General features: G+C 50.0%; 1 protein-coding gene across 3 annotated transcripts in view; it reads left to right on the top strand.

Moving 5' to 3' along the window:
• Positions 1-375: 375 nt before the first annotated feature.
• Positions 376-14520, top strand: part of TNPO1 (transportin 1) — a 78059-nt gene continuing 63914 nt past the window's right edge. For all 3 annotated transcript variants that reach the window (XR_009244362.1, XM_058656406.1, XM_004586159.3), the window contains exon 1: positions 376-532. Coding sequence is in view for 2 of the 3 variants with exons in the window: in XM_058656406.1 (XP_058512389.1) it covers positions 518-532 (15 nt within the window). In the remaining variant the exon portion in view is untranslated. The remainder of the gene's footprint in view (positions 533-14520) is intronic.

The following is a 14520-nucleotide window of genomic DNA, read 5'->3' as shown; positions in this document are numbered from 1 at the left end:
GGGCCCGGGACCCTCAGCGCCGCGGTCGTTTCGGGGCTGTGGGGTGGGATACACAGGTCACCGGGGGTGGGATGGAGTCAGCCTCCGCCAAGGACTCTCCACAGCCACGAGGCGACGGCACAGGGCAGCGCGAGCCACTGTGGGTCCCGGCCCAGGCTGAAGGCCGAGGATCGGGCAGGGCTGAGGAGGGCCAGGAGGGCTGAGGAGAGCAGAGGAGAGCTGAGGACCGGGGAGGGCCGAGGGCCGAGCGCCCAGGCCCGGCCGCAGTGCCCGCGGAGGAGGCGTTGCTCCGGGCGCACGCCCACAGGCCCCGCGGGGCCAGGCCGCCGGGTTCCCACTCCCCGCTGCCGTTGCCAAGGAGACCGCCGCCGAACGTTCCCGCGGCGGGCCCCGCCCCCCAGCCAATCGGACGGCCGCTCGCCCGAGCCCAGATTCTCTTTGTTCCGCAGCCATTTCAGGCCCCGGACGGGAGGCAGCGCCGCTAAGGCAGAAGGCCCGAGCGCCGGAGGCCTCTGGGATGGTGTGGGACCGGGTAGGTGGCGTAAGGGTTCGCGGCCCGAGGCGGGAGAGGGGCGGCAGGCCAGCAGGGAGTCCCGAAGCTGCTGGCTGTGCCGTGGGGAGAGGCGCCACGCTGGCCCGTCCACCGGCGGTTTGGAGCCTGGCGGCGGCGCGGTTCGAAGCCCAACAGCTGCCGGCCCCGGCGTCCTTCGGGAGCCGAGGAGGACCCGGGCGAGCGCCTGGGTGGCCGAGGTTGGGGCCTGGAGCCTTGAGGGGCGGCGGGGAGGGAGGAGGGAGGAGCTGGCGTCGGAGAGCTCCCCCGGAAAGGCTGCTTCGCGGCTGCTGCTGCTGCTGCTGCTGCTCGGCCCTGCCGGGCGCTGCCCAGAATGGGCACTGCTCGGCCCTGGCAGTGCTCCGGCCGAGCCTTCCTCCGGCCTCGCCACTTGCTGATGGCCGTGTTTGTACTGATGGGGGGGGGGGGGGGTGCTGGCTTGCGCCTTTTGCACTTGTGCCCCCCCTCCCCCCCCATCATCCACGCGACGTTGGGAAACAGCTGCCCAGGAACCGGCGCCATCCAACTTTTAGGGAACATCTTGCTTCCAAAAACGATCACGGGCTTTCTTCTGGTTTTCTAAAAACATCATCTAGGTTGTGCAAAGATTGCTTTGACGGTTTCGGCTTCTTATCTGTCCTCACTGACCGCTTTGGACCATTAGCAGATCGAAATGTAGGAGTTGAAAGTGGGAGGCTTATCCACCAATCGGTGCTGACACTTGGGTTTAGAAGCTTAGGAACAGCCCTGTTTTGACACCATGGTGACTTCCAGGATGAGCACATAAGTGGCACTTAATGTTTGTTTGTTTAGCCTAAAGGAACTAGCATTTGAGCATTTTAAATGCGAGCTGTATGGTGTTTTGGGTGATTTGGCAATGTAAGGTTGTAAAATGGCTGTGCTGGTTTTTTTAAGGTAAGAATTCCTGCTGGATTTTCGATTTCCGTGTTATGGCACAGCTTTCATGTTAGTGTAGTGTGGCAGGTTACTCTAGTATGGGGAAAGGGTCCGATTCGGGAACCAGGATTCTGTTCTCCGTATGCTGTACCCATGTCTTTCTGCAAGTGGAAAACTTGGGGTTGCACAGAGTGAGTATCGGCCTGCAGGTGCTGGGGGTATGCCACGCAGTGGCATGCACACTGCATAAATGCATAGTGGAGTGAACGAATGGCTTTTACTTCACGAGGAATAACGTGAAGCCAGTGAAGCACTCCATTTTCTTTTTCTTCCAAGTTCTGGCGTTCGCCTTGACGTGGTTGCTTGGCACTTTAGTCGAGAGCTGTTGTGTTCCTCCCCACAAAGCATCCGAAAACCTTTGTTTCCACCAATACTCCCCGATGGTTTATTACCAGTATGTAGCTTGAATAGGGTAGGATTTGGGCAAAAAAATAGAACCATTCTGGTTGTATAGGTTTCCAATATCTAAACTCGTCATTGCATTTGTTATTTTTATAACTGATGGGTTTTCTTGTGTAACATTATGACTGTTTCTCAATGCTATAAATGAATGGCATTGAAATGCTAATGTCCTATGCTTAGAATTTCTTGCATTTTCCTCACATTGGATTCTTCAAACATTTTAAGAAATTTGGTTCTAAAGGAAGCCAAAGCAAGTAGTATGTGTAATCAAATAAATTTAGCAAATATACACGTCAGAGAGGAACATGGTGATAAGCGGATGTTATTTTGGCTTGCCAAGATATGAATTATGCCTATTCCTGAGATTGATGTTTGAATATAGATGTTATTGTCAGAAAAAGATCTGGTTCCTCCCAGAGCAGCTTGGTTTACCAGTCAAAGGATGGGAAAGCTGAATCAGTGATTACATGAAGCAGTTTTCAAGAATGGAAGAGAACAGTTCCATCCATTTTTCTGGACTTTGAGGGTCTGCCGCAATCCTATTCAGCTACTGTCACAGTGGTTCCCTGGTGAGTGTTCGTAGGGGAGGCAGGGAGTGAACAGTGGCAAACCGATTTGTAGTTTGGGAAGGTTCTGGAAAGCAGGTTTATTTGGTACTGTTGGCAGGAACCATCCGTCAGACGGGTCAGGAGTTTCTGAGTATCTTCCGTGATTTGAGATGCCGAAGTCCGAAATGGGCGTGTGGATTTGGAGTTTTCTGGACTAGAGAGAACCCGTGCAGGAAGGGTGGCCACACATTTTTCCAAAAAGACACTCAGTGGTGTAGCAAATATTTGAACTTTTCATGCTTAAAATTTTACAACTAAGTAAAACTTTTCGGTGTAGCATGGTGGTCAGGAAGAGGGGTTCTAAAACCAGACTGCTTGAGTTCAGAGTTATGTGCCTTCTGCACCTGTGTGACCCTGGGCCACATTATTTAATCTCACTTTGTGTACAGTCGGCTTAAAAAAAAAAATGAGGGGTGCAGCATTGAGTTAAGTCACTGCTCAACCCCATGTTGGAGTGCTGATTTGAGTCTTCCCTGCCGATGTGTCAGGGAAAGGGGCAGAAATGAACAGATACCTGGGGCCCTGCCAACCCATGTGGGAGGCTCTTGACCTAAACCCAGCCTAGATCCAGAAATTATAGCCATCTGGGGAGTGAGCCAGTGAAAGAAAAATACCTCTTTCTCCATCTCTGTCTCTCTCAAAATTTTTTTTTAATTTTGTGGTCCAAGTGTATGGACACTACAGAAAGTCAGCGACAGACAGATATGCTTGCTGGTTCATTTCCCAGATGCCTGCAGTGGGTGATGCGGGGTCAGGGGCTAGGATCTCCATTGGCATCTGTTTGGGCACGCAGCTGCTGCCCCGCTGCCTGCTGGCTGCAGTCTGGGCCTGGAACACCAGCCGTGTGACAGGACACTCAGGCTGCACGGCCACCCAGCACCTCAGCATTTTTGCCTCATACTGTCCCGAAAGTGTATGAATCAATACAGTAAACTCTTAAGACTGGACCTGGCATGTAGAAAGTGTTCCGGAAGCAGTTAACTGCTGTTTATCAGCATTGTAGTTATTATACAGAATATGGGAGGTAACCATAAAATCACCAGTTCCCATGCTGCGTAATAGCTACTATAAGTCCTTCCATGTATTTCCTTCCAATATATTTTTTGAAGATTTATTTTTATTTGGAAAGCAGCATCACAGAGAGAAAAAGACAAAGAGAGATCTTCCATCTGCTGGTTCACTCCCCAGATGGCTGCAGCAGCCAGAGCTGGGCCGATCTGAAGCCAGGAGCCAGGCACTTCTTCCTGGTTTCCCACATAGCTGCAAGTGCCCAAGGCCTTGGGCCATCTCCGCCACCTTCCAAGGTCATAAACAAGGAGCTGGATGGGAAGTGGAGCAGTTGGGACATGAACCGATAATATGGGATGCTGGCACTGCAGATGGAGGATTAGAGTGCTGTGCCACTGCAACAGCCCTCTAATATTTCTAAGACTTAAGCATTTTTAGTGCTATTAGGTTAACGTTTTTTTTTTAAAGATTTATTCATTTTATTACAAAGTCAGATATACAGAGAGGAGGAGAGACAGAGAGGAAGATCTTCCGTCCGATGATTCACTCCCCAAGTGAACTGCAACGGCCGATGCGCACCGATCCGAAGCCGGGAACCTGGAACCTCTTTCAGGTCTCCCACGCGGGTGCAATGTCCCAATGCATTGGGCCGTCCTCGACTGCTTTCCCAGGCCACAAGCAGGGAGCTGGACGGGAAGTGGAGCTGCCGGGATTAGAACCAGCACCCATATGGGATCCCGGGGCTTTCAAGGCGAAGACTTTAGCCACTAGGCCACGCTGCTGGGCCCTATTAGGTTAGTATTTTTAAGTGACCATGTATCTGAATGTCTCTGTTTCTAATGCTTTTTTGTTTGTTTTTGGCAAATGTAAGAAACACTGCAATGAATTTATTTGGTTATTTGCGAGACGGGTTTACAGAGCAGAGTTGGGGAAGAGAGCATCTTATATCTGCTAGTTCACTCCTTAGATGTCCCAGAACTCAGAGACAGGCTAGACTGAAGCAGAGTTCCATCTGGGTCTCCCACAAGGGTGGCAGGCCATCTGCCAGGCGCAGCAGCCGGGACTCAAACCACTGCCTTGTTGGAGGTGCGCGTGCGTTGCCGGCAGCAGCTTAACATGCTGTGTCACAAACTGTCTCATCCGGCCCCCTGCCGTGGGCCTGTTTATATATAAAGCAACTAGACATGCTGCTTTGGAATATTTCATGAAGATAGAATCCCCTGTGCTGGAAATACTGGTCGAAGTATATGGACAAAGCCCAGGTTCCATATTGCTAAGCTACTTTTACATCAGGGAACTTACTGTTGGTTGTAACATGAAGTGAGACAAGAGCGCGTTAACATGTTTTCCTGGTAATGTACTAGATATATCTGTAGGCACTTAGCATATTTGTTATCATGATAACGTTTGTTATCATAGCCCTGTGTTATACATGGAAGTTACTTCCATTTTACTGATAGGAACAGAAAGTGTAGATAAGTACTTTGCCCAAGGGCTCAGTATTTTTTTTTTGTTGGAAAGGCAGTGCTGTGTTGTGTTGTGTTTTGTTTTGCTTTTTAAGATTCATTTGTTTGAAAGGCAGTGTAAGACGGGAAGATCTTCCATCACTCACCAGATGCCCGCAACAGACAGGGCTTGTGAGGCCAAAGTCAAGAGCAAGGGACTCCATCCGGGTCTCCCGTGCTGGCGGTGGGGGTCCCCAGGACTCCATCCGGGTCTCCCGTGCTGGCGGCAATTAACTGTGGATAATAGATCACATTATTAAGATAATTAAATAAAGTTGGAAATGATGAATGGATACATTGTGAAGTTAAACCAGTTAATTTTCCATATACATTTCAGAAAAGGAGGAAAAAATTTCATAGCTTTGTGAGATATAATTGGTAAGAAATATACAAGACTGGGTTCCCAATGAATGCAGAGAGAAGTTGCGGCGCAGCGTTCTTTGTAACGACCTTAACACAAATGGGGCAAGAAAATCAAGGCAACCCACCAGAGTTGATAGCTGCGGGGACCGGAAGTGAAAAGGACTGTTAAATAATCACGCTGAAAAACAGACCCGGTAAATGCCTGCTAAGGTGGGCAGAAATCCAGCTGGGGAAGAAACAAAACATAATAAAAGTGTTCCAGATAAGGAGAATAAAATGACCCATAAGGTATAGATTCATTTTATACTGAAAATTAACGCAAAGAATACATTTGAGTTACATTTTACAGACGGCTCTGAATGCCCTAGTAAAGTAGTGCCATGTCGCTTTCTCTTAGGTGCATAAATTTGCGCTGTAGATGACAATGCTGATTCCACGAGAGCAAGATTGAATACTTTTGTATTTTATATTAAAGAGAGAATTAAGGAAGAGAACTAATTAGAAATAGATGATTAGGAGTAAGTGCTATTCCCCATATTTTAAAGAAATGAACACAGGGCCCGGCATGGTAGCCTAGTGGCTAAAGTCCTCGCCTTGAACGCCCCGGGATCCCATATGGGCTCCAGTTCTAATCCCGGCAGCTCCGCTTCCCATCCAGCTCCGTGCTTGTGGCCTGGGAAAGCAGTCGAGGACAGCTCAGTGCATTGGGACCCTGCACCCACATGGGAGACCCGGAGGAAGTTCTAGGCTCCTGGCTTCGGATCGGTGCAGTACCAGCCATTGCAGTCGCTTGGGGAGTGTGTCATAGGACGGAAGATCTTCCTCTCTATATATCTGACTTTGCAATAAAAATAAAAATAAATCTTAAAAAAAAATGAACATAAGGAGCCAGTGTCGTGGCATAGTAGGCCAAGCCTCTGCCTGTGGTACTGGCATCCCATATGGGTGCTGGTTTAGGGCCTGGCTGCTCCATTTCCAGCTTCCTGTTTATGGTTTATGGTCTAGGAAGGCAGTAGGGGATGGCTGAAGGCTTTGAACTTCTGCACCCTTGTGGGAAGCCCAGAAGAAGCTCTTGGCTCTTGGCTGTAGATTTGCCCAGCTCGAGCAGTTGCCATTTGGGAGTTAACCAGCAGATGGAAGAGCTCTCTCTGTCTTTCCTCCTTTCTGTAACTCTGCCTTTCAAATAAAAAATAAAATAAATAAAACAAGGGCCCGGCGCGGTACCCTAGTGGCTAAATTCCTCCCCTCGTATGCGCCAGAATCGTATATGGACACCGGTTCTAATCCCAGCCGTTTTGGCTGCTTGGGGAGTGAATCAGCAGATGGAGAGGATCCTTCTCTCTGTATATCTTGCCTTCCAATCAAAATTTTAAAAAAAATCTTTTAAAAAAATAAAATGAACACAAAGTTATAGGACCACTGATTGCTTTTGTTGCCATTGAAAATTATGTTTAACTCAATAAAATTTTAGTAGTTTATTTTACGTGGAGAGTAGAGGTCCGGGAGAATAAGGAAGATGGCCAGGGGCCAGGGGAGACACCCATGTGTCATACTGGAGTGCCTGGATTACAGATCCAGCTTCCTGCTGACGCCCCCCGGGAGCCAGCAGTGAGGGCTCAGGGCCTGAGCCTCTGGCTGCCCGCACGGGACACCTGAATTGAGTTCCTGGCTTCTGGTTTGACCTGGTCCAGCGCCGGCTGGAATTGTAGGGGTTCGAGAGGTGAATCCATAGAGAAAAGTTTTTTCTCTTTTGTTCTTTGAATGAAATGAAAGTAAATAAAGGATTTTTTTTTTCTTGAGGCAAATGATAAAGGACTTTGTGTGCCCTTTGTGAGTGCCGGTTTACCCTCTGCCCTTCACAGACAGTGGGGAGAGAGAAGGGTAAGCAGGTAGCCAGTGCAGTAAGTACAGTTACAGCGGTTAGGAGGGTAGATCGTCACCGGCATCAGGAGGTTAGGTCGGTCCCGTGGAGAATGAGGGCAGAGGCTGGGCATTTGGGCAAATGGGAACCGTGTCTCAGTGAAATGCCAACAAAGATTGGCCCCACCATGGGCCTGCATGTGGAGGCAGCCAGTGTGGGGGTCCACAAGCCTTTTCTGTAAGAAAGGGCCGTGTAGTACGCCTACATATAGACTAAGCCAAGCCTGCTAAAGAGAATGGCCACATTTATTGGGGGGCCTCATTAGGTACCTTCTTACATGCAATAGGGAGGGATTTGGGGAAACGATAAGCTGAACCAGTTGTGACTGGAGTGTGAGTCATTGAAAGATTTGGAAGAAGTAGTTTCCAACATTAATATGTGTGAATTAAGAGCAAAATAGGGCCTGGCGTGGTAGCCTAGCAGCTGAAGTCATCGCCTTGCACGTGCTGGGATTCCCTGTGGGTGCTGACTCTAATCCTGGCGGCCCCACTTCCCATCCAGCTCCCTGCTTGTCGCCTTGGGACCCTGCACCTGTGTGGGAGACCTGGAGGAGGTTCCTGGCTCCTAGGATTGGCTAGGCTCTGGCTGCCGTGGCCAGAGGGTGAGTGAATCACCGGATGAAGATCTTCCTCTCTATCTGACTTTGCAATAAAAATAAATCCTTAAAAAAAAAAGAGCCGCATAAAATAGTCTCTTTTTTAAGTATCATAAATCAGTAAGAAAAAGGAAGATCCAATTTTTAAAATGGGCCGATTCACAGAAGAGGAAATGCCATTAACCAGTACATATGAAATAATACTCGACCTCACCAGTGGAAAAATGCAAGGAAGGCAGCCTGTCATCTTGGCAGAAGTGAAAGGAGTTTGCTGGTGTCTGTTCACGTGGGTGTGGACTCCGTGAGGACACGTCCTCTGTTTTGAAGGGACAGCACTGTTGACCCTGGCTGTTTCCACTTCCTGGAGAAACACACAGGGGAACCCTGGGTGCCTTCAGACAGCCAGGGCACCTTTAACACCCTGCACACAGCTCGGAACAGCGTCTGTTCTCGTTTTCACTCACTCGTTTCCTATTTAACCAGCCCGAACTCTTCAAACGCTTCCACCGTGGGCTCTGGAATTTACTGCCCACCTTTCCCCGTGCATAGGTTCAACTTACTTTAAATGTTCCCGTTTGCTTTCTGGTTCCTTCCCAACTTTCCTGGAGGTGGGAGAGGGTCTGGGTTGGGTCTTGATTGCTTGCAAATTACTCTGTCCTAAAGACCCATGTGTCTCTCGCCATCACCTTGGTCTTCTCGCCATCACCTTGGTCTTTGCGTTGGCGTGGACAAGCGTGTGAATGGCTGATCCTTCCAATACTTCAGTCTTTCATTTCCTACGCTTCTCCCCTCAGCTGCCCACCCCCAGAGAGTAGAAGCTGCTACCCCGACGTAGCTCGCCATATCCTTTGCTCCCTGCACCCCAACCATCTCTGACCCCAATGGATTTATCAGCCATTGATAAAGTTACTGCCTTCCTGATTCAACCTTAGTGTTTTCACGTGCCTTTTATTCAACCTAAATTCCATAGCTAATCATTTTAACCATTCTTTTGGATTATCTTCCCTGCTTTTGATTGGTACAGCCAGGATCTTCAGTAAATCAACTCTGCTTTGTTCGTTTGCATCTGCTCACAGATAACCAAATGTCGTCAGATAGCAGCTCAGTTCCCTGAGTCCATGAGCCTCCAGAGGGTCTCTGATACTGCCTAGTGGTTAGATTGTGTTTTCCTCCTCTGTTTTTCCTCAACAACCTGTATCTCTTTTGCCATCTTAAGTTTCAGTTCATGAATTTGCTTAGAAACCAGAAACAATCCAAACACAGGGTCCCCAGACTCCCACTGCCCATGTGCCTCCCAGCATCTGGTGATACATGCTGTCTCCTGCCCTGCATCTCAGATGAACTGGTCATTTGTCTGCCATTCCCATCGCTCTGGCTTACTCTAGAATCTCACTTCTGCCTCCATCCCTCCACGTCATCACTCTTGTTCTCTTTACTTACGTGGACCTACAGGAGACCAGTGATGGTTGAAGTCTCCCCGAAGCCTCCCTTTATTACTCCTTATATACTCTTTCCCCCAAGCCCTTTAACCAAACAATAGGATGCCAATGAGTCCCATTGGTGCTTTTAGCCTCAAGCCCCTTTCCTGTTACTGCTCAGCTTAACCAGTGCTAATCAACTCCTTAGCCCACAACAGGATCCCACCCTGCAGGACTATCAAAATCTGCTTGCTCATGCCTCTCGTGTAAGATGATGTAATGTTTGTGTGTATTGTGTGTAAGCTGTGCAAAGCTCCTGAATACTTGACATCATCTCTGGATACTCACAGTACTTAATGTAATGTGGGTGTTTAGCAAATAGTAGTCGTGCTGTATTGATTAGTAAACAACAGTGAAAGAAAGTCTACCTGTGTTCATAGAGGTGCAATTCCTCCTCCTTGTATAGTAGGAGACAGAAATGGATACACAACACCAACTTTTTTCTCCAGTCTTTAGGGGTAAAAAACAGTTGGCACACTTCTTCAAACCTCTTTCCCACAGTGTTTGTTTGCTTTTGCAGCAATATTTTTTTTAAAAGATTTATTTTTATTACAAAGTCAGATATACAGAGAGGAGGAGAGACAGAGAGGAAGATCTTCCGTCCGATGATTCACTCCCCAAGTGAGCCGCAACGGGCCGGTGCGCCGATCCGAACCCGGGAACCTGGAACCTCTTCCGGGTCTCCCACGCGGGTGCAGGGTCCCAATGAATTGGGCCATCCTCGACTGCTTTCCCAGGCCACAAGCAGGGAGCTGGACGGGAAGTGGAGCTGCTGGGATTAGAACCGGCGCCCATATGGGATCCCGGGGCGTTCAAGGCGAGGACTTTAGCCGCTAGGCCAGGCCTCCGGGCCCTTGCAGCAATATTTTTAAGGTCTATTTTATTTGTATCAGAAGCAGAGTTATAGAGAGAGAAAGGGAGACAGAGAGGTCTTCCATTGGCTGGTTCACTCCTCAAATGGTTGCAGCCGTCGGGGCTGGGTTGATCTGAAGCCAGGAGCCCAGAGCTTTCTCTGGGTCTCAGTGTGGGTTGCAGCACTACTTACCTAAGGAGGTGTCTGGGCTCGCTTTGCCGCATTTTCCCATCCAGGACTCTTACAGCCCCTCTCCAGTCAGTCCTTCTGCGCCACTCTTGCGGCTCATCAGTTCGTTAGTAGCCGCCACGTGCCTTTCATTTCTCTTATACTCGACCCATCAGAAGCACTTGACACTGGACACCCACTCCTGGTTATCTCCTCTCAGTGCTGTCTCCTTGTAATTCTCTTTGTTTCTCTTTTCATTGCCCTCTTGGGAGACCCCAGGTCTAGCCTTTTGTTGTTTTCCTCTTACACTCTGTAATCTCAGTCAACCTTAGGGCCTTAAATACCTTCCTTTTAAATTTATTTTATATATTGGTTACAAAGTTGAGAGGAATGCATGCCCACGTGGGCCTCTGATTAGGGTGGGGGGAGAGTCAAGGTATGGAGGAAGGTGGGTTGGACAAATATTTCAGTTCTAACATTTTTTTTCCTCCCTGTCCTGTATCAGACTACATCAGCACCCAGGGATGGGGGGACAGTCATTTGATGACGCCTTGGAGACCCCAATGTGGGGTTCCAAGGATATTACTTGAATGATTTTCATAGTTCTAAAAAGTTGTTGATTTTGTTGCTGCAGAGTTGAGAAAATCCTTCCAAGGTCTGTTGGCTGAACAGGTCCACCTTAGTGCATCCACAGACCAGACACTTGAGCTAGGACAGTTGTCCAAGCTGTTCTGCTTTCCATCCTCTGAGGAGGACGTTGACATCCTCTGCTGGCGGGATGATCTGGCTGTCGTGTCCCCCGAGTGCATCTAGGCATGCTGTCCGCTGCACGGGCGTCAGCACCTGGGTCCCAGTCCTGACACCTGCGCTTTCGTCTTTTGCAGTTTTCCCTGTGACCAGGGAAATCTAGTTCAGGAGTTCTCCAAGAAGTCTTGCCTGGCAGAACCTCAGACTCGACTCACGTGTGTTGGGCAGTGCAGTTTCAGGTTCAGGCTCAGTCCGTTGCCTGCACCACTCAAGGCACACCCCAGTGGATGCAGCTCTCTGGTCAGCTCTCCCCACAGCCCCATCTCTCACTGAACTGAGAGGTGCTACAGCCTAACCCAGCCCATCTCACCAAAGGCCTGATCCTTATGCACACGAGTGGGTGCTGTAGCCTAGTTGGGACAATCCCCAAAACCCCATCAGACACACCCCCAGGCCTGGGTTTTGCACATGCTGCCATGTGCCGTGGCCTAGCCCAGCCTGTCCTGCATCTCATGTAGCTCTCATGTACACGTGTGGGTACTGTGGCTTAGCCCAGCCCAAACCACTGCCAGACCCAGCTCACACATATGTCAGCAGGTACTACTGTCTTGCCCAGTGTGGTCCATCCCTCACCTTGGCTTTCATGCTCACCAGTGGGACCTGCAGACTATTCGGGGGATCCCTGCAGTCCCCTTACCAGGCCCACTTCAGCCCCAGATCTTGCGCTTGCCGGAAGGTGCTACAGCCAACCTGACATGACTCACACCTGCTTCTCACACGTGCCAGCCAGAGCTGGGGCCTAGCACCCATCTGGCGTGCACCCATTTGGCTCTCATGTGCACCAGCAGGTACGACAGCCTGGCCCGCTCCCAGACCAAGCCCACATACCAGCTGACAGGTGCCACATCCCTGCTGGGCCATCCTGTCCCCAGTCCTACCTCACACACTCTGCAGCGGAAGCAACAGCCCGGCCGAGGAGTCCCTGAAGTTCACCTATCAGGCCTATTCCCAACTCTGCGCTTATCATATGCCAGAGGGTACAGCAGCCTACCTCAGCCTGGCCTACTCCCAGCTCTGGCATTCATGTGAACTGCTGGTGTTGGGGCCCAACCTGTTCTGTCCTGCACTCTTTTCTGGCTCTCACTCATGCCAGTGGCCTGCCAGCTTGCCCCCAGACCTGACTCTCTTATGAACTGGCAGGTTCTGCAGCTAGCCCAGCCTGGCCTGCCCCCAGACACAGCCGACATGCGTTCCAGTGGGTGTTGCAGCCTTGCCCAGCCCAGTCCTCTTCAAGTGCTGGGTGATGATTACCAATGGGAGCTATAGCCTAGCAGGGAAATTCCCAGTATTTCCCTACCAGGCCCGCTCCCAGCCCCAGATCTTACGCTTCCTAGAGGGTACTTTAGCCAAGTCTGGCCACCCTTAGTCTCAGCTCTCACCAGCAGCTGTTGTAGTCCAGTACTGCCCAGCATGGCCTGTACCCTGTCCTAGCTGTCGCACATGCCAGTGGGTACTGCAGCCAGGCCCAACCCAGCCTGACCACAGACCCTAAGCCCCAGCTTCCGTGTGTGCCACTGGATGGAAGGCAATGCTGCTTAGCCTAGACCAGGTCTCCTTCATGGGTGGGTGGCCTGACCCAGCCCTCCAGTTTCCTCCCTCCAAACCACCTTGTCTCAGCTCCCTTGCCTACCTGTGGTGTGATAGCCTGCTCCGTGGAAGATGCCAAAAGCCTTTCCTTTCCTGTCAAACATGCCCTCAGCTGCTGCTACTCCAGTACATCCCCAGTACATCCCCTTTCTCAAGGGGTCTGCAGCACCCTACCCCCACCCCCACCCCTGTTGGTGTGGTGTGTCCATAGTATCCTCACCCTTCCCCACATATATTTAAAGATTTATTTATTTTTATTGCACAGTCAGATATACAGAGAAAAAGATCTTCCGTTCGATGGTTCACTCCCCAAGTGATCACAATGGCCATAGCTAAGCCAGTCCAAAGCCAGGAGCCAGGAGCTTCTTCCGGGTCTCCCATGCGGGTACAGGGCCATCCTCGACTGCTTTCCCAGGCCACAAGCAGGGAGCTGGATAGGAAGCACGGCCACAGGGTTTAGAACCAGTGCCCATATGGGATCCTGGTGCTTTCAAAGCAAGAGCTTTAGCTGCTAGGCCACCGCACTGGGCCCCCCATATATATTTAAAAAAAAATAGGGTAGGCAACTGTACTGGCACACTGGTATAGGTAACACAGATTTGGCATGGACAGGCCCATAATGCCCTCCAACTATGGGCTGCTTTCTTCCCAGAAGTATGCCTTCTTACTGCTAGCAGTGCCCAAATTCAGATCTTTAGCTTCTCTCCCTAATTCCAATCACATACATACAGCTACCAATTCAGCATCGCTGATTCATTGCTGGACGATAACAGATGGCAAACTCAACATGTCCCACACTAAACTGCTACATTTCCTCCTTAGTGCTGCCCTACCTACAGGCTTCCCACTTTATGTTGTTCACAGCTCTATCCTTCTGAAGCTCTGGCTTAAATTACACCCTGTTCTCTTTCTTTTGCTGTCCTAATCCATTCTTTCAGAACAGTCTATTTTCTGTATCATCAAATATACCCCAGATCCTGTCAAGCCCCCCATCCCCTACCACCACCTTGGTATAAGCCACTATTATCATACTCGGTTAATACTGAAACAGGTTACTCATGTCTTCTTCCTCTGCCCCAGCCTCTCCCAGCTGCATTTTTTTAATATGATCGACAGAGTGAGCTTTGTACAAATAAAGACAGTTCCTATCACTTCTCCATTCAAAGCTGTGCAGAGGCTCCTGGTTGGTCTGAATATATATTTCCCCCCAAAGATCATGTGTATGATGAATGGAAGCTTAATGAGCTTTTTGCTGCTTTGTCTCAGAATAGGAACAAAAGAGGAGACAGGGAATTGTGTTGTGGTAAAGCAGGCTCTTGAATAGCAGTGGCAAGGATGGGAGTGGGCAGGGACAGCCTGCACTGTGAGTGTGCTGACAGTGCCGGCTGGTGGTTTGCAGGTGGGATATGAGAGAAGTGGGGTAACCTCAGTATTTTGGGCCGAACAGCTGGTGGGCACTGTTGGAACATAGCTGAGTGGGATCAAAAAAGAAATCAAAACTTTGCTCTTAGCCAAGCTGTGCCTGTCTAGCAAAGGGAGGCTAGCAGGAGCTCACCAGAGGCTGGGGTCTCGAGTCCTGTAATGCCAGTTGAGTCTTGGTGTTGAGTGGGTAGAGGAGAAAATAGACTGTGGTACTTAGGGGGAGGGCGGCCAGTGAGACAAGAGGAAAACCCAGGGAGAGGGCTGCCACAGCTTAGGGGTGACGGAGGGGTCCCCTG

This window comes from Ochotona princeps, chromosome 28, assembly GCF_030435755.1.
Source record: "Ochotona princeps isolate mOchPri1 chromosome 28, mOchPri1.hap1, whole genome shotgun sequence".
Lineage (NCBI taxonomy): Eukaryota > Metazoa > Chordata > Mammalia > Lagomorpha > Ochotonidae > Ochotona > Ochotona princeps.
This window is presented reverse-complemented; position numbering and strand designations above follow the sequence as displayed.